The 25091-nt window shown below is 43.0% G+C and overlaps 1 protein-coding gene across 1 annotated transcript; it reads right to left on the bottom strand.

Annotated features, from left to right (window-relative positions):
* Nucleotides 1-10438: 10438 nt before the first annotated feature.
* Nucleotides 10439-24785, bottom strand: LOC107192933 (G protein-coupled receptor kinase 2). Its single transcript, XM_015582615.1, has 7 exons — nt 24443-24785; nt 16867-16962; nt 13694-14051; nt 12352-13258; nt 11675-11812; nt 11191-11319; nt 10439-10792 (listed from the first exon to the last, which is right to left on the bottom strand). The coding sequence occupies exons 1-7, from the start codon at nt 24492-24494 to the stop codon at nt 10697-10699; spliced, it is 1776 nt and encodes a 591-aa protein (XP_015438101.1). The 5' UTR covers nt 24495-24785; the 3' UTR covers nt 10439-10696.
* Nucleotides 24786-25091: the final 306 nt, after the last annotated feature.

Genomic DNA, 25091 nt, shown 5'->3' with positions numbered 1-25091 from the left:
TCGCAGATTCCCTTGAAAGTTTCTCGACTAAGCACACCGTGTCTCGTTCTCTACGGATGTCATTCCACGGACACAACGTCGAAAACCCAGCTCCAAGGTATCGGACAGTGACGTGGCTACCGTGACGATCTCAGCGACGGGTAAAAACAACGTATCACTGTTGTTGACGACCATAAAAATACTGAAAAGAAAGGTGAAAGAAAAGAACGTCATATCTCAAAACAAAAAAAAAAAAAAAAAAAAAAAAAAAAAAAAAGAAGAAAAATGTATCTTCCGCGAGGAAACACGAGAATATTCGCCTGCACACGTTTGGACGAACCGCGACTATACCGCGCTCTCCGAAAAAATGACGGACGTGTTCCGAACGGTGTTGGTTCCCCCTTCATCCTACGATTACACATTCCCATCATTCTTTTTCTGTCTGTGTATTTCGATCCTTCGTTTCTGTGCTTTCATTTTGCAATCCAGCTTCATGGTATTATTCAGTTCACGGTATCGTACCTCGATAATTTATTCTCTCTATTTAACCACCCGCCGCGCCGCCGCCATCTTGGAAATCGAATGGAAGGGCCGCGATTTCTTTTCTCGCCTGGACCGGAGAATCGAAAGGCGAGAGAGACGGTATCGTTACGCGCTGACATTCGATTGTCGAAGTCGCATAATAATGATAATAATAATAATAATAATAATAATAATAACGATTAATATTGTACTTGCATTTACTGCCAGCGATGATGGCCAGTGCACAGGCGTGCTAGTTTGTTTCGATGGTACTTGGACAGATTGAAGTGACACACCTGGAACTGTTATTTCGAAGAACAAATGATGATCAGGTGAAGCTGGAAGGTATTTCACCGTCTATATACCCTCTTACACCTTGTGCACATGCTGTCACGCGTGGCCGGCGACCGCGAAACGACTACTTTTCAATGTAGAACCACTGGTTAGATCGCATTCGTCGCGGAAAAAACGGACACGAACGGGGTTCGAATGTATTTAGTGCAGCCGTTCGAGTGACTAGACATTCAGACGTGTTTAGGTTATATGTAACAACACGTTCGTATTAATTGCGGTACATTAGAAAAACGTTTCGGTGCATCGATGATCGCTAGACTGCGGATGTTTATGCGAGTTCGAAGATTGGAAATCTGGAACTAAGTAGTTAAAACGGAAACCACTGAATTTCTTTGTCGATGCTTTTATAGGGAGGGTTGCATACTTCCAAAATAACAATTAGTCAAAATTTAATTGAAAATTTTCAAATGAAATTCGTAGTTTAGTACATAATTCTGTTAAATAAAGGTAACAGGCTTTCGTGAACAAATCTGTAATTCGTATTTAAATATTTGTGAAGGTGTTTTATTTTCTTTAGCGTTTGTACATTTGGTGATGCTACACAAACGCCATAGAATCAAGCAGTCTAACGATCCTGCAGACAAACTTACGAGCGTACACTCGAGGATTTAGATTTTTTATACTTTTTTAAGCGTACATCTGCGTGGAACGTATTTAGCCGTTCTTATCCCCTCCTACGAATCGCCTAGCGTTTTTCTTTCCCCCGTATTTTCTGTCGCCTTACTTATCATTCCGTTTTTATTGTACAAACTGTGTGTGTATGATGTATGTATTCCAGTGAGGCGTTTCTTTAGCCCGTGTATAGTTACTTTACCGTGTGCATCGAAGTGTCTTCTCCTTCGAGGGATTCACTCACTCCGTTGACTAGGGGTGGAGGTCTCAAAATTTAACGCGCTGTTCCTGATTTTTTTTTAGCTCGTCGCAGCATTTAATCCTTCTTAGTAATTATCCAGGCGTATCGTTTAGAATAACCGCGATTACGTTACGGCCCTTGATGATTTTTCTTCTGTATGTTTCTGTTCTTTCTTAACATACGTTGTTGATAATCAGCCGGGGACTCACGGTTTATTATAACAATAAATAGCAGTTCCTAAATTGTCGACTAGATTTTTTTTTAGTAATGATTTACTGGTAAGTTTCTGCCCTTTCAGTTCAGCCTAATGATAGAAGCAACTTTGGTTGAAATTCTGGGAAATAGTGTGGTATCGATTTATATAGATGGTCTTTCTAGTATCGCACAGCTCGTAAGATTGTCCTGTCTAATTTATAAAAGGTAGATTTTTCTGTATTAAAAAAAAATGACAAAATTACGGCATATCTGATAGTGGAACGGTTTTAGGACCAAGTATTTTCTACAGGGTGTTCTTGAAACTGGATCTTGGCTGTGATTAGGGCGAAATGGGCCTGTCAAGATTGTTGTCACATTGTAATTGATCCAAACTAATGATAAATTGTAATTTACTTCGTTTGCTTCACCAAGGGATTAAACTTTAATTCATTCATTGAATGATGTAGAAATGGCACAGAAATGGTTCTATCGTCATCCAACGATTCATACAATGGCGGAAGGGGACCTTGACAAGCCGATTTATTCCGTCACAACTAACATAAGAAAATTCTTATGTCGCGTATCCGCACAGGATTGTAAACAATTCCAGTTGTTACATGCTCGAAAAAAAAAAAAGAACAGCCTCGACTAGCGATTGCCGAGTATTAAAAGCTAGATTACAATGAATTTTCTTCATTTTTGCACAATGTTTATCAATAAGAAAACTACGTATCGCCGATAGTATCGCGGTTGTGATCGTTACACTTTTTGGTCGTTCGGCTGTAAATTTTAACGGGACACATTTCGACGATCACACTATGCACTGGATCAGATCAGGGTGTCTATCGAAACGGAATTGATCCTCCCCCGTAGTTCAGTGATTTCTCCAAGAAAATCGTTCACTTCGAACAGGTACAGTAGGGATTCGATTAAAAAAATTTCTCTTCAAACTTTTTTGCTGCGAATGCCCTTAATTCGGGAACCAATGGAATCGATTGGTTACAATATTGGATATCGATCGTTAAATCAATTGATTAGTTTTAAGCAAAAAAAAAAAATAGTAATTAAGGAAGGGAGCCAGAGGACTGAGACCTAGAGCTAGTGGATTCTTTAAGATAAGTTAATCTTAGAAACGAAGATCTCGTACATATATATTTTTGCATTTGAAAAAAGAAACTCGTAAACAGCGTCGATAGACACTCTGACACGCGTGACAATAAGCATCTACCAATTAATTAGTCAGTGGATTAAGTGGAGCGGTTTAGAAAGGGAATGAAAGTCAGCAGAATCCGAGCACGTTTTTGTATTCTTTTTCTTTTTGCTTCTGTCTTTTCGATATGTTCTGCGAGATACCAGCGTGTACTTGATAATGGCTCGCGAATGGGGTGTCGTCGAACGAATGCGAGGAAACCGATAATAATGTATTTTGCTCTCTGTATCGCCGTGGCATGCATGGTTGCACATTTTTTGATCGAACTGGACCTTTTATTTCGAGTATTGAACACCGATGAGCATTATGGATCAATAATGACTTCATGGAAAACTTCTAGAACTCGATGGGTGGGGATCTTCGATGAAAATATCGTTGTATTATTTTTATATTGTGCATATATTAATAATACAATCTGTGAAATCTAGTGGAAAAAAACAGAATGGATTTTTGGGGTACAGAGGGAAATCGGAAGTTGAGGACTCGCGAGGAGACCAAGTATCGAGAATCGAGGAAATAATAATCGGAAGTAAGATCGAAAGAAGATTAGAAGATTATTGAACAAAAATGTTGCAACCATTCGGTCATGCGTATGACTAAGAATAACAGCGCATTCATTTTCGAACATGTACACAGTGCCTAACAAAAAGGTGTCGCGACACGAGCGAAGCAGTAGCTTAGGATCTATATAAGTGGGTCAGAGGACCGGAAAACGGGAGGGTCAAAGGGACAAGCGAACTGTGACAATATATTATATTGTATAAATGTTGTGTATTACTTCCGGCGAAACCCCTTTTCTCGTATTGTAAGATAATGCTTGTTTCTGTCAAGTAAAAACAAATCAGCTTGTCGCCATTAACGAAAGAATCCCTTGAGTGTCTTGTTGACAATCGCAGCTCCTTCAGCGTATAGAACCCAATTTTAACAGTAAATAAATAAAAGTATCGAAATGGTGAATTGGGAAACCAATCGAATATCAGCACTGTAAATACGTTAACAAAAGAAAAATTACGCTTAAAGAATACAAAAAACAAACAGTAGTTGATTGAATAAAATAAATCTGAAAAGGAATGAATTCTGAAAAGGCGGACGAATGAATTACATAAAGACTTATATATATATATATAATATTTATAACTTTGTCCACAGTAGTTGTACAACATACAGAGATTACAAAAAGAAAAGAAGTTTCATTTGGCTTTCGTCGGCGCATCAGGAACAAAAAAGAGTCTGGGCGTTTCCCTCGGTCGTTTGGACAAAAAAAGAAACGAGAAAGAAAGGAAACGTCTTTTTCTCTCGCTCTCTCCTTCTATATATATATAAACAAATTCTCGAGGACGATCTCGGTTAATACTTTTACTCTGTGTGCTTCGAGTTTGAAAAGAGAGTCGCGGGCCTTTACGAATGGTGTGTACAGGCGGCTGAAAAATGATTCCTCGTAAAATGAACATTAAAAAAACAGTGTCTGAAACAATGATATTCAAAATGGCGGTTTCAACGCTTCATGATTTAATATAATTTAAAATCTATTTATGCGGCGGTTTTACGCCATTAGGGTCATTTCCGCTCTTTCCCAAATATAAATAAAAAAAAATATCCAACTCAAGGTTATTTCTACGTTTTAATCAACGATCTCTCTTTCCACGTTCGATCGGCTAACAACGAAGGAAACAGAAAATACAGGACCAGAGTTCATGACAGATAGAATAGTAACTCATTATTCTGTTATGATATAATAAAAGGTACGGAACTAGTACATATAAAAATCATTTCCAAATAATTTTAGCATATTACTTTTATCAAATGTTTGTAGAATATTTTTCGTTTCCTTTAATAATTAGACCTAGTCCCATATTTTTGACCGGTAGTGTAGTGTACATATCCTTTGAGCTTGGGCATCATCGATCACACTGCCGAGGGAATCGAGACGAGATCGTTCGCTGTATTGCGTGAAATGTTTTTTTCTTTTCAAATCGTAAATTGTTGCGTGACCTATGAAACTGAACGTTTCAACTGGCCTCGATATAACCGAGGGCACGAGCAGCGTATTTGCAATAAAAACAATTCGAGAATCTCGCAATAGTTACGTACCGAATTCGAAACGATCGGCAATCGATTTCGAATTCTGTCGAGACTTCCAGAGTATTACAGTAGAAATATTGTGCACAAGGAAGGTTTTTTATTTTTATATCCAATAAGCAATTCTGGTTTGTGAAACGGGATTTTGAACGTTTTCTTTTTTCATCTCAAACACTGATTTTCACTCCCATTTTTGGGGAATGGATGAAATGACACTCGCCACGGTGTCACACGATGTGTCCACACATCGATCTCACGATTAAAAAGAATTTACGGAAGAATGTGTGTAATATAAATACATTGATAATCTCACGTCGGCAATCTAGTCTCTGGAGACATCCCGCAGAGGACCAGAGATCATCTTCGCGCTGCTATTCCTCTTCCTTTTGCACCTATACAAACACTCACTCTATAACCTAGGCCTCGCGCTTCCTGCTTCGCGTTACTAGTTACCGTTAACATCGTTACCATTACGTATGTATGTACAAAAGAGAAGTTTCTTTTTTACGTGCTTACAGCGCTTCCCTACCCAAACACGCTTAGAAACCTGTCGAGGGCTCGCCCCAATCGGAGGATCCTCGTGTCATTCACAATGAATCCTTTTGATGTTCGGTACTAAAGACTATTTCACGGGAACAACTGTGCCTTGTTCTTGATACACCTGGGTCCCTTCTGACCCCAGTTTTCGAGATTTTTCGTTCAACTCCTCAGTTTGCGATGAGTAATACGAGCCAGCAGTTCGTATAAGATTCGATGAAAAGAGGACCGATGTTCCTCGAGGAAATATGTTCGGCGAGAAACAGGAATAGCAGGGTCAGAAAGGACTCAGTTACATCCACTTTTCTGGGGTTAGTACAGTCGTGTTACAATTAAAATTCGATTTTGTAACCATGAGCAGAGTGCTGTATATGAAAATTTGATTTTGTAATGAACAGCAAAGAACAATGAATTTATCAGTTGTTCCGGTGCAATTAGCCTACCAAGAGCCCCCCCCCTAAGATGGCCACCCACAAGCACACACGCTTTCGACATTGCACTTAAAAGACAAGGTAAAAACAGCAGTTACACAGTCGGACGTTTGCACGAAACGAAAAAACACAACGAACAAAAAAAAACTGGAATGATTTCTTTCTTTCCCTTTACTGTCTTCTCCGCTTCGCCCGTGTCTTGCCGAAGAACAACGCTTTCGGTCCCCTCTATATATCGTACGAGACGACCGACAATTAAAGGAAAACAAGACGTACGCGCGGAAACAGTGTTTAAATTCCTAAGTATATGTAAATTTACAATCTGGAAAATGAATAAAGTGATCGAGACACTGGCGAATGAACGCGAACATACGTGGTTTCTCCGTTCGGAGAAGACAATCTATGTCCGACAAAATGGCTAAAAACGAGATTCGAGGACGTTCTTTTCGCCAGTATTCGAGGCACTTCGATAGGTTATATAAAGCAAGTACCTTGATCTTTTCGTTTCTCTTTCCTTTTCCTTTTTTGAGCAAAAGACACGCGGGCGAGCATCGTCGTCTTTCGATCGCTCGTAGGCTAATAAATTAATAACACGGTACTCTCTCGAGGACATCGGAAGTAATCACAGTTGAAAGCACTGACAAGGTTACCGATAGAGCATTCGAGTCATTGATCGTTTATCAGTTCTTCTATGCGAGAAACCGAACACAATTATGTAAACCGGCATAAAAAAAACAGGGATGTCGAGTGAAACTTTTTAAAGTACAGTAAATCATCGAACACTCATCGATGATTTACTATATCGTATTTGCACGGATTGTGAATAGAATCTGAATTTTCAATCAACGAGCCTAATGCCGCACACAATATCCATGCGAGCGGTTCTTCACGTTAAGTCGGAAGTGTTTCGAACCAGCAATATGGCGACCTAACGCAAAGAAAGGATCAAACTACCTCAGTCCCCATCATACACGACACTCTCTTCCCCCGTCGTTTATGATTCACTGTATATAATGCTAACTTACGATATACGGAGTAATGCAAAATTATGTCGCTAAATTTCGAACCGCGCTCATTACCGACGACTCGAGAAATCGCGCGACATAACCTAACATTTTCGCTTCCGGTTTCTCGAACACTACTGTTCTTTGTGTAACAAAGTGTACTTTCCACTTGAACGGTATAATTTCGCGTTGACATTGAAAAAAATCTTGCGATTCCTTCTTCGACCAGAGATATAACCTGTTCGAAGAGTGTACATTGTTCGAAAATTCCGGAAGTCGATACGCAGGTCGTAGTCTCGACGTCGACGGTTCGGTTTGAGAAAACTCTACCGCAATTTGTACGAGTGACACGGTGTATCGTGAGCGATTCAAAGTACTGTAAATCCTCGATGAGTGTTCGAAGTTTTCTCGGCATTGAACATTAAATATCTCATGAACTATATGGTCATATACGGCTGAAAGCAACATCGTTGGCTTCAAAATTCCAAACTCTATCACTGTGCTCAGCCTCATTAAAAAGTCAGCGCTACCGAGGAGCCTTCGATCACTTATCAATGATGTACTGTATGTGTTCCAAGAGAAACAGGTTCACAGCTTGAACCAACCGCGAGGCGAATGCCAGATATGATACCGCGATCTATCCGATAAGAGGTCGCATCGTTATTCGTGGATTAATTAATAATACCTTTAAATTACTAGATCGTTATCATTTACTTAGATATACATATGTATATATATATTTACGCCGGTTTACCTTTAAATACGCAACGGTACATAAATATTACCTATCCGAACGGGCTGGCAAACGAGTATCCGCCCGGACCGATACGCGCAGACAGCAACGAAACTCTGTGGGGCAGAGTTGGGCATTATTTAAATAAAACATTATTTAAATAACGAATAAAGGATAACGGATAAAGATCAATTATCTTTGATTCGATTTTATCTAGATAAAAATTTTGCCCAACATTGCTGTGGGGGTCATCCCTCTGTCATCGATTAAAAATCAACCGAATCATATACATTAACCTTCGACAACCCAATGGTGTTAGACGGACACATTTTCACATTGATTTACATACAGAATCAAAAGTACTGGGTTGGTTAGGAAGAAACTGTACAACAGAGATCGCGAAATCGATCGTAAAAAAAAAAAGAAAATTTCACACGATCATTCGATTCGTTTGCCAGTCCTGTTCAGTGATGTACGATAAAACTTGCCTCGGGCAAATGACATATAGTACAATTCCTTTCTTTTTTTGTTTTTCCCCCGTTTTTTTTTTAAAAGTCAATTCCGCACGAACGACAGCCTAAACAGATCGAATCAGGTGTGCGACTTCTTAATGTTCGCTGATTATCCTTCGATTTTCTCGTTCGTATGTATCATCGTGACTTCATTTATCGATTCCCGACGGAAATAAAGTATTCCACCTACAAGCGTCTGCGTTTCACTTGACTGTTGTGTATATATTCTCAAATGTGTGTTTGTGTATATTTTTGTGTGCTTTTCCGTGTACGTGCTTCGTCAGTTGTGCGATTCTTGGCCCGTAGCGAACGATCGTGATGCTTGGTGATCAATCGTTCACGATTTCACAACCTGAATCGTGCATCGAGCAAGATAGAGATATATAGACAGAGATAAAAAAAATCTGCTACTCTTTGCTTTTTTGTGCGTATGTCAGGACGGGTTTTCTCATCGTTTCGAAATCAGTCGTGCTGAAAACGGAAGGAATTTATATACAATGGGGCGGAAATTAATTCACGAGAAGCGAACGTATTATTCGTTGAAATGCAGAATCACTTAAGGCTAAAGCAACGCGTCCGTTCCGCTTCGTTCTGTTTACGTCTCGATGAAATATGTTTCGACCAGATTCCGCGCTGAATCATGATTCTGACGTGATTTTACATTCGAAACAATTAGACGATCCAATGTTAGTAAAATCGTGTGACAGTTTGTGGAAAGATAAATGGCTGAAAATCAGTCGAATCGTTGATCCTCCGATTGTTTCGAACGATTCTGATTCATCCCAAGATCAACTTGGGATACGCTTGGAGACATTTCACTGATGAAGAGACACATGGATCGCGCGGGGTAAGCCTTAAATCCATTTTAGACCGTTTCAATGTTCCTTTGTCTTCGTGATAACGCAGCTTCCCGCGTACATTGTTGCTCAATAACGTCGTCGTGTGCACCGAATGCTAAGTACATAAAATGGAACTTCGATTATCTGTCCGGATACGAGATTAAATCAGTATATTATAAATAGAATCTGGTCGTACAATAGGCCTTTTAACATAGGAAACATTGTTCTTATGGTTAAGAAAGACTGACGGATAATCGAAGTTCTACTGTATGTTTAATATACACCTGGAAGCATTCGTTGAATAGTGGCTGAAGCTGTCCCCACCACACATTTATTAGACCACACTTACTGCTCCGCTCCCTACTGCTTAACTCCGCCTTTTACAGATCTTCCAAGAACAATTTGGTATTTGCGACTGTAAAACGTGCGTGAAGTGTATTTAAAAAAAAAGAAATCAGTTCTTCATACATTGACTCAAGCATTACACACGTGCCAACGCGTGAACGCTACGACATACGTCACGATTCCCATAGTCCTACCATTGCCAATGAGTATCCTCGGGAAATGTAACTAGGTATATGAACACAATTGGCACAACTAAATGAAATACACCATTCGAAAATGGATCGATACCCAAAAATAATTATTAGAATGCGTCCATGAACTCAACATTTAGTGCACACATATGACTGGAAGTAACAATACAGTGAGGTGGTAAACCTAATGGCCTAATTAACTTTAATAAACCTCAGGCCCTAATTAAGGCCCTAATTACTGGAATCGACTACCTCACTACATTGTTATCTCCAAGTACAGTAAATCATCCATCCTCACTGGTTCCACGGGGGACCTCCAGTGGTGGGGATGTCGGAACACTCAGCTTGTAGGAGCCTCCGAAGACTCATCGATGATTTACTGTATAGTTACATCGTTTGCTTACCTTCACACGCCACAAATAACGTGTCGATACGTAATCACTCGCACGATCGTATGTAGTTGCTCAATCGCAACAGAAACGACACGACCAAAGGAAGTCCTTCGACTACTTAAAAAAAAGGACGAATAGAAATATGTCACATCGTTTCTGACATGATCGAACGATATGCATGGTCGACAAATCGCCTCGTAAATTCACGAGTTGCGCTTGTCTGCTTCGAGAAACCTGAGAGAACTGTTTGGATGTGTGCGTGTCAACGACGACGACGATGGTGGTGGTGGCACTTCAGAACCTGTCTCGTCACCGTCTTTCTTCCTCTATGGACGTGTTTTCTCCGCGAACACGTGTCACCGACACCGGGAATCGGTGTCGTGTGGGGCTCGTCGTGTTTTCTTTTGATTCATAGCAGTTTCGGGCAGCATTTCAGCGACCGTCGGCCGCGTCGCCCGTAGCGACGACGTCGCATGGACGACGGCGTCGATTGATTCAGACTGTTTGCGTTCATTTTGGATCAGCTGGCTGGCAGTTCGGAGTTCTGGCTCTGGGACAGCTCCAGTAGATGGCATTCCGACAGCGGGATTTGTCTTGTACGGGCGCTCTGTTTTTTCTGGGAAAACGATAAATCGAAAGTTATTCGTCTTGTACGCACAGAATTAAAACCATTGAGCTATACAGGGTATTCCATCTAACCTGAGCACCTTAAATATCTCACTTGCTTGTGATTTGCAGAAAGTTAATCTCAACTATTACGCCACACTGATAAAAATATGTAGTCCTATTTAAAGAAAAAACATCGACGACCTTGAAATTTCGAAAAATGTGACCCTGAGAAAAATGTTTGCTTATCACAGTATTTGCTCCTTCTAACTAAATAATACTTTCACCTCACATTTTTTGTTGTATCTTCAAAAGCAAGTGAGATATTGAAAAGTCTCTCTCTGAGTGATCCCCATAGTTCACGATTTAACCAAGGATGGTTTACAAACTTTAACCAAGAACACCAACCTGTCTTCTGAACGGAAAGCAGCCTCTGTTATCGTTGTTGGGCGGTGGATGATTAATCTGCAGATCAGGTGTCGGTGTGTTGTTAGGACCTAGTACGTTCAGTTCCTTAAAACACTCAGTCTCTATCATCTGGAACAGAGAAATTTGTCCCAATTGTATACACCAGAATGCCTTTGGTCGGGAGGGCGGCACACCTTTCATCAAACGGCGGCCCACTCCTTTCACGATAAGACCGGGGCTAAACTTGATTTGATGGTTTCGCGTTTGAAAGGTCGAATGAATCTGGTTAAATGAAAGCAACGGATAGCGATCCACTACCGTTGGCCTCTGACGTAAAGGAACACTTTAGGCGAGTCGTATATTTTCCAACGTGTAAGTGAACCAGGGCGTGCACACCCGTGGCTGGTTTCGGTGCACATCGACGCCATATGACGTGCTTTGGCTGAGCCCCGATATAGCCAGAAATCCTTAAAAAGAGACCCACCTCGTTCTGCCAGGGTATGGACACGCTGCCGGTGTTGAATTTACTGTAGAAAGTGTCATCGGTGGCGTCCAGGTTTACGCCCTTCACTGTCGAGAACTGCTCGATGTCCAGCACATCCTTAGCGTACACCGCGTGTGGCTGTAAAACAAAATGCGAACAAACGGTAACGATCTCTGCTAAAATGGACAGACCTTTTGACTTGATATACAGCGTTCACGCGTCTATTTCGAGAATCAGAACCGAAGAACATAAGACGGGAGCCGAAAGTCCTTTAATCGATACCGTCACTCTGCTAAGGCGAGTGATCTCTATACGCCACGTGTATCCCCTAACAGCCAGTTCAGACGATATGGTTTTTGGATTGATATTATATGTACAGGGTGTTCGAAAAAGTAGTTCTTATTGATTCACCCTGTATATTTATAATGTACACTAATCCGACTCATTCCGTTTATTCAATAAAGAATAATAAACAACTAATAAAAAAATGACCGGTCAAAAAACCGTATTGGTTTGAACCGTCTGTAACACGGCCGATGACGCGTCGTGTACAATTGTGTTCGAAAGTCTAGTAACACCCGATCGTCAAGAAACAATGACGAGAGACCGATGGTGTCTCAACGGTGCGAAGCTACGGAAACGACAATATAGAATCGATTTGAACGACACCTACTCACATCCGGGACAAACGGCGGTTCCCACATACCGGCCTCGACCCTCTTCCAGTTCAAGCACTGGAAAAAGGTATGCAGCTTCACCTCCCTCGCCCCGTGTCTGCCGCACTTGCAACCCAACCGATTCTTCGGGCTTTTCTTCAACAGCTGCTGGCACAGGCTTTTCGCCTCCTCTGTGAACTTCTGGGAATACCTCTCCTGATCCTCCTTCACTCTACGATCGACCTCCTCCCTCTTCACTTTCTCCTTCCTCGCGCGAAACGGCGCCTGTCCTTCGATCATCTCGTACAAAAGACAGCCGAAGCTGAACCAATCTGGCGAAAACGTGTACTTCTCATTGTCGATCACCTCAGGCGCCATGTAGCCTACAGTGCCCACTCGGCCCCTCACCATGTCGCCCTCGGTGATCTCTACGGCGAGCCCGAGATCGGAGATCCTCACGTGCCCGTGATCGTCCAGCAATATGTTCTCCGGTTTACAGTCCCTGTAGACGATCCCCTGGTGATGAAGATGCTCCAGACCGCAGACAACTTCGGCCGCGTAAAACCTGGCGCGATTAATGTCAAAACCAGGATCGCCGCCCATGTTGTAAATGTGAAACTTTAGATCGCCCCCGTTCATGATCGTCAACACCAGACAGAGGGCGTCTTTGGTCTCGTACGCGTACGCCAACGAGACCACGAACTTCGAGTTGATCTTCTGCAGTATGTTCTTCTCGATCAGCACCATCGCCTCTCCTTTTCGCTTCTTGATACGTTTCTTTTCGAGCTTCTTGCACGCGTACATCTTCCCGGTGGCGCGCACCTGACACGCGCAGACCTCGCCGAAACCACCTTTACCGAGCACCCTGTACATACGGAAGGTCTTGTACGTCACCGGCTGCGCTTCTAGCCATTTCCACTGGAGGTACCTGGAACAGTAGGTTGCTCTTAGACCAAGACTATCGAATTTTTAGGAGACTTTATCGGTTACACTGAACAGAGTTGAAAACTGTGTCTTGCGAAAGGAATAGTGAAATTTATCGAAATTTTTATGATATCGACAAACGGTTTCTTCTGCAGTAAAGCTACTATAAGAGAAATTGGTGCCTACTATACAGATACTAAAGCATTTCTAGGAGAATGTAACATTGAAAACTATGAAATTTTCAAGACAAAACAGCGACAAAAGGTACAATTTTAATGATACGTGACAAAAGGGGAAGAAGAAAATTTCTATTCAATTCCAGCTGCTTCAAATTGGTCAGGGTAGCATGATTTCGCGGTAGTGTCAATTGGTACAGCGATAAAGGTGATTGAATGGTGGGGATTAGAGGAACAAGCTTATGGTATGATCATGGAATTACCTATAGAAATAGAAGCTAGTTTGAAAAACTGAAAAAGGCTCCTCGGCCAGGAAGTTCTTCACGGTCTGGGCGATCTCGACAAAGAGCTCCTTCCCACCGGAGCCGAGCCGTTCCTCGCACTGGGCTATCAACGAGTCGTTCAGGATGTCGACGACCTCCGAGCCCTCTCTCTTCAGGTACTGCTCAAACAGGTCCTTCGCCAGCTCGGTACGATTCTCGTCCATCTCGATCTCGTACTTCTCGATCGCGTCCAGAAAGAGATTGTACCGATGGTACGAAGGTTTCTTGTCCTGGCAGAACTGTCTGAACAACAGCCGGCCGATCGGTTGCTGGTCCACCACATAGCTGTACCTGATGTCTGTTAGGAAGAAGAAAAATGGAACGGTCTGTCTATAATGTCTGGTCGATAAACGTCAAAAGTGAAATTTATGGCGTGAAGCACTCAAGTGAATCAATAATGTGATAAACTAAGATCGTGGGATAGGGGTTCGAATGATTCGAAGTAGGGAAAAAGAGGCGGTAATTTGAGAAATCCAATTGGATCGGTGAGCAGCGAAATCTCGATCTTTAACCTGGAGTTTGTTGGCACGGGAGTTCCCCGACAGGAATCATTCCCCTCGCGATTCAATCTCTCGAAAGGTCTCGAAATCCCACGGTTCTCGACGCATTTGATGTTTCGCAACAGAGCAGCAGCTATGGGAATCGCGAAGACATTCACGCGGCGCCGTAATTATAGGGATTGATTGTATCCAGAGGATGAAGATAATTGTGAATTTAACGTCGTGATGGAATCAACGTTTACAAGGCTGCTCGTTGCGATACGTTCCGCAATTTTTCGAAGCGTAACACAATGGGAACCGTGCATCACCTGATCCATCGTTCGAAATATGGGGCCAAGAAACGAAAAGTCCATGGCTATGAATCGGTCATGGAACCACCGACGATATCCTGAATCTGCCACCCGTGAAGAACGTATCACTCGAATCACAACGACGGACGAGAATGGAAGGAAAACTGGCCCACGAAACGGTCCATTACATTCTCCCGGGCTTTTAATCGACCCCGCGGGGTCGTGTTTATTGGACGGTCGCGCATCCAGTGTTCGATCGAGAAGAGGCTGCTTTCTCTCTCGAGGTCCCTCCGAGCCGAAAGAGGATGATAGTTCCCGTCACCCACGGTGACGAAACAACACGATCGGGGCGGCATTACGGTTTAATTAACTGAGACAACAGAGCCCCGATATACGTATAGCTTCTTATACGAGCGATGAGAAGAGGTGGATCTGTTGTAGTGATGGGCGATACAGTATTGATATTTCGACTATCGTAACTGTTCGATTCAAATATCGACATTATGATTCTTTTCAATTCAAATATCGATATTTGCTATTGATATTTAATGTGACAACATATTCCAGTATATTTTATTTCCAATCTGCATGTGTATCGATACTCTGGGCGTCAATACGTATCGATACAATTCGAATGTATCTCTCTTCCTTCTCATCTCGCGTCGTCACACACCGGCCGAGTCTCCTCGGACTCTGCAGCGGGCGTGATTCAATAATCCATGCGGAGAGGTCACCACGATGGGGTCACGCGTTGATTAACCGCGCGAAATTCGCGACGGGGGGAAACGGGGGGACCTCGAGGCTGAGAGAAAAAAATAGAGGAACGAGTTCTGTAGGAGATATCGTGTCCCAGTTTCAAAAACGAATCCGATCACGCGTGAAGAAGAATTTCCAACATCGTGACTCCTTTCCAGAATTTTAACTCCGTTCTCGTTAAGACGACTGAAAATTAGCGTTCGTGGTGAGAGGATTACATAATTTTGATCGAGACGAAAAATAATCCATGCTTGGACGATAGCTTTTAATGCATGCAACGAGGATCGTTTGAGTTCGTATCACTTGTGTATAGTTACGAAATCAGTGAAAGGAATATTCAATTCTTTTTTGGTAACAGTTTCAAGATGAGGTTTCTTTTAAGAAAACATCGCAATTACGATAGGCGACCAACCGTGGCGCGTTTATCAGGATTTGAGTTGGAGCGAACTAATAGTTGTCTCGGTAAATACTAGTGTGCCTCGGATCGAATTCGCGGTTTTAAGTGTTTGCTCGGCGTTTCTCGAGAATTTATAGGGAGATTCGCCAGGATTAGGTCGGAATCATTCAGCGGTTTCTTTGAGGCTGCCGGTAACGAATACCAAAATGTCGATTGGCTTATTAGAATATTATCATTTTCTGAGTGATCATCTGGCTTTTCATTCAGACTTCACGGATTAAAGGGACTCGGGGGGGGGGGGGGGTTAAAAAGGATCTAATGACAATTGTTATTTAAGAAGGGGACATCATTGCAACTCGAAGGAGTTTTGTGATAATTTTGGATTCTACAGCGATGTTGGAAGTACACTACCGGAAAGAAGTTTGGGACCAGAGTTCATGATTAGTGGAACGGTAACTCTTATATCTTTTTTATTATCAGAACTGGTCCCATAGTTCTGGCCGGTAGTGTATGCGTTACGTCAATGGCTGAAAATAAAAGGACTGACTATAAATGTTTCACGTGTTTATCCTAAATGTCCGAAATTATTTCCGGTTTTTGGACAATCCATGGATCTTATATAGAATCCACCAAGCTCGATCATCCACGAGAGATGCTCGATAATTTAATCGGCACGTCTCCTCGAGATCTTCCCTCTCCCGGTTTATCCCTCTTATCGGGGTCTACTTATTATCGTTATCGTCGGCGGATTAGAATAGGATTAAATAACGTAATGCCGGGTTCTGTCGCGTTAACAAGCACGCCAGTGACTTATCGCAGGAGTACGTGCCTAGGAGGCACACGCGCGCAAGGATGATCTGTAGACTGCGGACTTTATGCATTTATAGTACTCACGATTCCCTAGAATTCACTATACATACGGGTTTGATCAATTTTCAAGAAGTTTTTATTTTCTTTGGTGTATATTGGAAATGGGAAAAATTTAAGACAGTCTAACCACGCCCATAGCTCCGCTCCTAAACCCTTCGGCCCGCTTACACGTGTTAAAATAAACAGGAAAACAGCGAACAAAATGAGAAATGCGTTCGATTAACGGTGCTAGTCGCGAGTGAGCGTAAAATCGAAGCTGTCTGCTAGTAAAAAAAATATGTCTACTAGTATGCGACTTACCTAGCTTATCTTTTAGGCCGATGCACTGGGAGATGTGGGGGAACTGAAGTATCTTCCGCCATTTTTTGCTCTTGCCCTTGTTGCTGTCGCCACCGCCTGCGAATAAGTGAAAAAGCAATTAGCAAAGCCCGGGAATCCCGTGTCCATTGTTTCACGTAATTAATTTTTCATCGATCCACGGTCCTTCCGCCCTTGTGGTTTTGCATAACTCTTGCGAGAGTTGTTCAATTACGTTCCACTCGTTCGCTCGCGGACTTGTTTCACGGGTCACGCGCAGCCCACGCGATCACATTTTTGACGTCCAGAAAACACTTTTTTTTACACTTCCCTACCCCTCGATGTCAAGCGCAACCCACCCCATTTGTCGTTTTCGTGTACATAGTGACACGCAATCGATTTCGACGATTCGTAACAATGCTTCTCTTCGAATCGTGGAGGTAAAAACATCGATTCTGTGCAAATTACATTAAATAATTCTCCATGAAATAACGATTTCCGTCGACAAATACGAATGTTTAACAGTGTACTCTAAAATAGAGCAGCATCAGTGGAAAAGTGTTTTTTATAATTTATTTATATTCATTTACAGTGACTCAGAAATTTGTTCACGAAAGACTGTCACATTTATTTCACCCGATTACGTGCCAAATCTTATTTAAAAATTAAGAAAAATTTATCACGAAACTGCATAATTGCAATTGGGAAAGTATATAGACGAACACACGAGCACAGGGAGCATTTAAATTTCATCCTTCGTATCTGTCAATAAACCTTCTGTACTGTTCCCTCTGGTAAAAATAATTGTGTAGCTTTTTCCCGAACTTGGATATGTACTTCGAAAAGGAAGGAAGATATCGAAGTTTAAGAGGGCGAAGCAATCAATTTCTGGGAAACGCCACCTCTCCGGGGCGGTTTCGGCCAGACGGTCTAACAGAAACGGGTTCCGCGGATAATCAATACGGGGCGCCCAGGGTTAGCTAGTTGAAAATAGTTTCGCGAGTGCACAACTAACCACGAGTGAAGTGGGCACGTTCGTCGTTTCGCGAACACCGCAAATATTCAGTTTTCGGGAGCTTGAACCGCGTCGAAAGTTTAAAATCCGTGAATCATCTCGGCCTCGTCGCTATAAACACGCTACAATGCAATTGAAATCGCGTCGAAAGAGACCTGGTCGAATGACTGCTGACAGCAGGAAAAAAGACACCGATACAATACTCCAATAATACCAAAAATATTCTAAATCAAATCCCCTTTACAGCGAAACCATGTACACTGCTAATACTTCTGGACGGTAGTGTATGCGTGTAATATACTAAAAAAAAGAAGCTAAAATCGCAGGGGAAGAATGTTCCATAAATTCTCATCCCAGATGCTTCTTCGATAGATCGCAGAATCGCATTGAAAAGGAAAAATCTCGACGACGTGACCTCTTTATTGTGGACGACGGCTTCGAGGTGAAAGATTCTCATTTTCGATTTACACCGTTCGCTAAGGGGAGTTAGCACCAGCCTGTTCGCGCCACGAATTACGGAGCTACCTACCCTTCGTGTTCGCGAGAAGCCCGGCGTGTAAGTGGGTTAACGTCGTCTTTCGTTCGTCGCGATTCAAGCGCGCGCCTGGCTTCCAATCGGCTTTCGGCTTCCAGAGGATGCTCTTCCTCGCGGGAATGTATAGGGAAGACGAGAGTTAGGGGGGTTGGGGCCAGCGACGGAACGAAATTTCCTCGAAACGGGCTCGTCATTGATCGTCGTCGTCGACGGTGAGGGGCGGAGAAAAATAGGAGAACGGAGGAGGAGGGACAGTCTCTCGTCACAGGGTTTTCGCGGATCCGTGAGCAACCGATTACATTTCCTCGACGTGTGCAGTCATTCGTTCGATCATGGGGGGTCGGAAGTTGGAAGGGTCGGTAGAGACCCTTCTCTTTCGTGAGGTACAGGATGAGTCAGATTTGACGTTGGAGAATTGAAAAGTGTATATTGTCATTATAGGGCCACGTGGTGTGATGTTAGACTGTTCATCTGTTTATTCATTATTGATTGTTCTAGGATTTAGTTCGCATTTGGACATCCTAATAATCAAAAAGTAATGTCGAATGACTGAGAAACTGATCCTATCAACCCAATGAAAATTCATCACATTCTTTATCATTTATCAAATTTTGTTAAGTCATAATATATGAAATTTCTCCTTTTTCTAGTTCACGATGAACCCACTTTTGGAGTTTTTTAAATGTTTGGATATTGTTATATAGCACTGGTATCGATTTGTGTCGAAAACAAAATGTAAAAAAATCTTTTAAACGTGTACCATAGTAACGTCTGGCGAAGACAGGCTTAAATACTAGTAAGATATAAATAGCATAAAGATGGATTTATAAAATCATTTAATATTTATAAATACGCTAAAGACGATGATCGATCGGTTTGGTTTCTAAGACGGTCTAAGTGTCCGTGTGTAACGCCGCGAAATGAGATTCAGTCGGACAGGTATGTGCGGTGGGAGACGCGAAAAAGGTGTTTCGAGAAGAAAATAATCGCGCAAGGTCTCGCCGGAGTGCACGGTTCATTCATCTTTTAAAGCGTCATAAACGTATTACGGCATCGCAGCCAATCGCGTGGCGCTACCAGACCCGAATACATTTGCAAATTAATGAACGAAGTTAATTCTGGGACCGCTCGATGGCCTTTGTCGGCTAGAAAGCTGTGTGACACGTCGCCGCCCGTCGACGCCGGCCGCTGATGGAATGACAGAGAGCCGGGTGACAATGATCGATTTCTATTCATACGGTTCCATGATGCTTAGAAAATAAACTCTTCGATTCTGCTGTCCTAACAGCCGTATTAATAGCATTTATTCGATCGGACAGCTCTATATTCTTGCACCATCTTAATACCAAAATAATCATTATTTATTCTAATGTGGCGTTTAAATGATCCAACAATGATTTATGTACGTGTAATCGTGTAACTTTTCCATTAATTTCCTCCAGTCTCGATATTTAATAATTAATACCCTTAGAGAAGAAGGTCTTGAATCTTTATGCAGTTAAAAGGTAATATAAAAAAAGGCCTCCAATGATAGTTTATATCCTACGATATATAATTATTGACGACAGTAAGACCGGCAATAAGAAATAATAACGACGAAGGACAATAGGACGGACACACTTTCGAAATATATCTTCTGCAGGTACATTTTTTCTTCAGTTTAATATTTCTTATACGACACGAAGTGCGTCAAGACCCGTGAACGTGATCCTTTAAAATAATCGTCTCGGTGGCTTTTTTCGAGGCTCGCGAATCGCAACCAGGTCACGTTTTGTGCGCCTAACGGTTACGGCGAACCGTATCATTGATCTCTTATTATTATCACGCGAACGGGGCGGTCTTTTTAAAGCGATCGCATGACGATAGCATCGGCTCGCCGTAATAAAACCCGCGGACGACCACGACGACGTTCTGAACCTCGCGATATACACTACATAGTTCCTTGCAAGATATTTTATTCGGCGTTACGAGAATAATATTAATAGATTCGCCGCGACAAGGTTCGTATAAAAGTGCTGTCACCTACACGCGACAGGCGTTTGTCGTGACGGCCCATATTGGTGGTACCGTTTGCGTAAGCATTTCTTGGAGAACTCTCAATCGAACGTAGGTGAAAGAGGATCGTTCTAAATTCCATATATTTATTTTTTCCTCTCACGCAGTTTACTTTCTTTCTCTTCCTAGTAATTTATCCGCAATCACGTTCACGATTATCTACTGGATGGAAACATCGCTCTCCCTACCCCACCCCCTTGGCCAATTAACCCGAACGGGTTCGCGGTTCTTACGTAATTTACAAGCCGGAGCTGCCGCGACGAGACGCGAAAACGCACGTTTAACGCTCGTGCCGGCTCTTATATATATTTATAAAGTTCACCGTGGCGATGCGATTACAAGCCCATTGACGTCGTTGGCGCATCACGCGGACGCCTATTTACCTACTTTCCAGCCAGGCCACACGCAACAGGCTTCTGTGGCTCGCTTCGACACACAGGATGCGCGGTTCGGATGGGGGACGGGCACTATATGCTAATTAAAATTCGCCTTTTTCTGCTCCCTGACCCCTCCCCCCCCCCTGTCGAGATACGTTAATGACGGAACACATCTGGACGAAATCGAAAGAATGATACTGACGTCTGAACACTCAGTGCCGAGGAGTCTTCGAACATTCATCGATGATTTACTGTATTACGAACATAACCCTGTATCTTCTCCACCAACTAGGTATATTAAAATCTAATTAGAAATTGGCACCAAGATTCAATAAAAGAATCTCGCATTCTTTAGACTCGACCCAAATCAGGGGCCAGGCAGGACATGTTTGCCCCAACAGGGAGCCAATTACCATTCTTGCGTGCTTCTAACAAGTTCACCGAAACTTCTAAGAAGACGATCGATAGCAAAATTCCACAGGACTTAGCTGGATAATCGGTGAGGGGAGGGAGTAACCACGGTATTTTCACGAATTTATTCGCCAAGCCCCGAAATTACGTCCAGGACCGGGGAGGGGCTGGGCCGGACGCCATCCGCTTATATGCAAATGGAGTTTAACGAGAACGCGCGCCGGCACAGAAGCCCAATTAAACCGCATACTTTACGTTATTACGTTCATGCTCTTTGTATCGCGCGCGATAAAAGCGAGCGGGACAGACTAACGCGTTATAAGCGCGCGCGAACACTCCGGGCCTCTGGTAATTGCAGGCTCTTGCTGCCCGGAGTTGTGGATGTTCTCTCGTTCACCTGAAGCGTCCCACGACCGGGACATTGCCTTACACAGCATAACGAACTATACCAACTTCTAATTGCAAACTGATCGGGGGAAGTTGCAGGAGCCCCTGAGACGCAGCAGAAATGCATTAATGGGTCATATTCGGTCTCGGTATCAACTTATAAGTATTATACAAGGTATTGGACGATTTGATACTCGAGCGAGTTGGTCTTCAAGCTTTAGGGACTGAAATCTTTTGGCCACTGTTATAGTTAGGTCCATTAATAGGATTGTACGTTTAGGGTGAATCGTGGCTCGTTTGGGAAACGAGGTTTCCAATTTCCTGAGTGACTATACAGGGATACTAGCCGTTTTATAATCCGTCCAGTTGGATTGTCGAAGTTTCAGAGGATAAAACATTCTGGTCATTGTTATAGCTGGGTCCATTAATAGGATTGTACGTTTAGGGTAAATCGTGGCTCGTTTCAGAAACGGGTTTTCAAATTTCCGGAATGACTATAGAGGGGCACTGCACGTTTGATTTTCAAGCTTTCCAGACTCAAACGTTTTGGTTATTGTTACATCCAAGTCATTAGTAAAACTGTCCGTTTATGATAAATCATAGTTCGTTTCAGGAATTGCAGTAAACCTGTACCCGTTCCGTCGTAAAACACGCTCGTGTATCCGTGATTCTACAGCTAATTGCGAAGGAATAGTCGGACGATAAACGTCACGGGGGCTAGGAGAAGCAAGGAGCGTGTCCGGGAACGATCGCGCGGCCGAGCTTTGTGGCGCCGCTGTGAACGCCAGTATTTCAATCCGACCGTCAAATATATCAATTAGGACGCGAACCAAAGACGGCGATACGACCGGTAGTCCCTTTTATACGACTTCTTTACCCCGCGGTGTATCATCCGGCGCGATAGACGATCCTCGATACGGCGCTCGAATACAATTCTTGCCGGGTAGATCGTAAGTCGCCTCGGCGAGAACGACGAGAATCTTTCAAACGGTGGGTACTCTCGAGATTGAATTTTCTTTTCCGCGTTTGCTTATTCTATGGCCACTGCGATCAATTTAAGGGATCTTCGGAGTCGATATACTTAGGAAACTCTGATTTCTGTCCTATTAAATACCTTTTTTGATCGGATATCTTCGGAATCCTTTAGTCCTCTAATTGCCCTAGTTACCTAATTCCTCTAGTTCGAGTACTTTGGACACTTTGATATCTGTCCCTTCAATGCTTCTTTGATCGGATGTCTTTGGGACCTCCTAGTCCTCTAGTTCCTCTAGTCAGAGTATCTACATTGGAAACTCTGATTTCTGTCCTTTCAATGTCTCTTCGATCGTATACCCTTGACATCCTCTAGTCCCCTAATTCCTTTAGTCCCTCCAGTCTCCATCACAATGTTGAACAGACGTGTCAAAGGTAGTCGAACCAAAGGATACATCAAAAATCGCAGTATGACCTTCTGCTGAAGATGAAACAGAATGTGGCGGGGCAAGGAATTAAATTATCGTTGAATCACTGCGGTTACGAGAACATTTTGGCCCGAGCTTAACGGGAAAATTATGAGCCGTCTGGGCGCGAGATTCACGGCTGGGACAGAGTGTTTTGGAAACAGGGGTTGAAACGTTTCGTGGAATTCGCTTAATTCGTGGTGGCCGTGCCGAGAATGAAATATCATTCTCCCGTAATTACTGCGTGCAATTTCCACGGGATTTCTACGGTTCACGCGACAACGTAACCGAGACTTAGGGATGGAGATGGTCGGCGAACACGTCGACGAAAGGAGGGATTCCGTGATGATTCTCGCTTCAACGGAAATCCGCTCGCTTCGACGTAAATTCTATTATTATTGTTTGTTTACGATACGCTGCGTCCGCACGCGTAGATACTCGTATAATATCGAACTTTCTTGTCGTTTGTCGACACATACACAGTAGGCCTTATTACAGGCGAGCGTGGCGCGGTTACAAGCACATGGCGAATGGGGACGAAAGAATGTATACGAGAATAATGTGGCAAAAGAATTACGTAACGACGGAGTGGAACGAGAAGACACGACAATGGCACAGGGAAATTTCATTCTATTCTCTATCAGATGGAATGCAATATTGAAGCACAAGAAGTGTTGCTTATATATCGATGCAAACTTTATTCAATAAAAATTTGTGTTGGTGCAAGATAGTGGCAGACACTCCCGACCACTGTGTACTGCGTTTTTACTAGGTCCAGGTATTATCTGTTTTCCGTCGACTTCACCGTTTTTTTTTTCTTTAACTACCGGTTTGGATCATCCTACCGTTGAAAAAAGATAATACGACACCACTGTCAATATTGACAATCGCTGACACACACGGAAATAATAAGAATAACGATCAACATCTCCTCGTTGCAGAAGCCAGAGTACATACACTACGATTATAACGTAACGATATGTAAAGTAATTCACGTGTTTCATCCAAGGAATTAACATTCCAACTACTGGGCCAACCTTTGCACACGGATCACGACAGTCAAAGTGTTGACTTTCTGGCCTGCAAAGGTGTGCACTAATAACCCCCTATATTTCAAGCATTTCTATCACTGTGCTGAATCTGGATCGAGATCTTTCTTATACAGTAAATTCTCGATAACTGCTCGGAAGGATCTCTACGTTAAATACTTCTGCCTAATGTATTTAGCCTTCTACTAAGCTACACTTACATTTGACACTTGCCTAAATTTAAAGAAGGCACAAGACTAGAGATCGTCCCACGCTAACCATAGTAGCTAACCGTCTATAAAACCTAACACACATCTGTCGAGATCACTCACCTTCTCTCGCTTTGAGGTACACAGTGTTCGCCACGATATTCTCCAACTCCATCAATTCCAGCTTGATCGGGTTTACGCGGCAGATACAGGAGGGAGAAGCCTGACTTGCAGCGCCGGATCGGTGGATATTGAATACAAGCAGCGAGTTGTCTCTCGAGTAAAAGTGCTTCTTCCGACAGGCGTCGTTCTTCGGGGTTGACCACCCTGTCGGGCTCCGGCGGACCAGCTTCCATCTGCGGTCCCAGGACACCACCAGGGCCCCGATCGGTCCTCCGTTGAACGAGGACCAACGACGACAGGAAAGGACAGCAGTCTCTTCTTCTTGGTCTCTCTTTTTGGACTCTTCTCGAGTCTGGATTACGCGTGTCGAGGACGTGTCCTATTCATGGGATCTCTTGGCTGAGATTTTTAAAATAGCAACCTTCAATCAGGTCGACTAGAATGTGTTGACCCCCCTAGGCCAATCGAAAGTGGACCTAACCGTGCAGTACGTGTTGTTTCACTTTCAGTTGCGTGGTTGGTTGGATGGTTTTTTGGCCCAATCTGATGCGTGATCCAGGGTCAACTAGACACTTTCAATCGTATGGTTGGTCGGTCGATTCTCTGTCTCGATCTGATGCGTGATCCAGGGTCAAGACACTTTCTTAAA

This window comes from Dufourea novaeangliae, unplaced genomic scaffold, assembly GCF_001272555.1.
Source record: "Dufourea novaeangliae isolate 0120121106 unplaced genomic scaffold, ASM127255v1 scaffold9, whole genome shotgun sequence".
Classification (NCBI taxonomy): domain Eukaryota; kingdom Metazoa; phylum Arthropoda; class Insecta; order Hymenoptera; family Halictidae; genus Dufourea; species Dufourea novaeangliae.
Note: the sequence above shows the minus strand (reverse complement) of the source record. Positions and strands in the feature narration are given on the sequence as shown.

Bases quoted from the DNA above. Each gene is read 5' to 3' on its own strand.
- LOC107192933 (XM_015582615.1), bottom strand. From the start codon at position 24,494: ATGGAGTTGGAGAATATCGTGGCGAACACTGTGTACCTCAAAGCGAGA. The intron at 13,259-13,693 runs GTAATTCCATGA...CTACTGTTCCAG, and splicing joins ACTAGCTTCTATTTCTATAG to GTACCTCCAGTGGAAATGGC. The intron at 11,320-11,674 runs GTGGGTCTCTTT...TCTCTGTTCCAG, and splicing joins CCATACCCTGGCAGAACGAG to ATGATAGAGACTGAGTGTTT.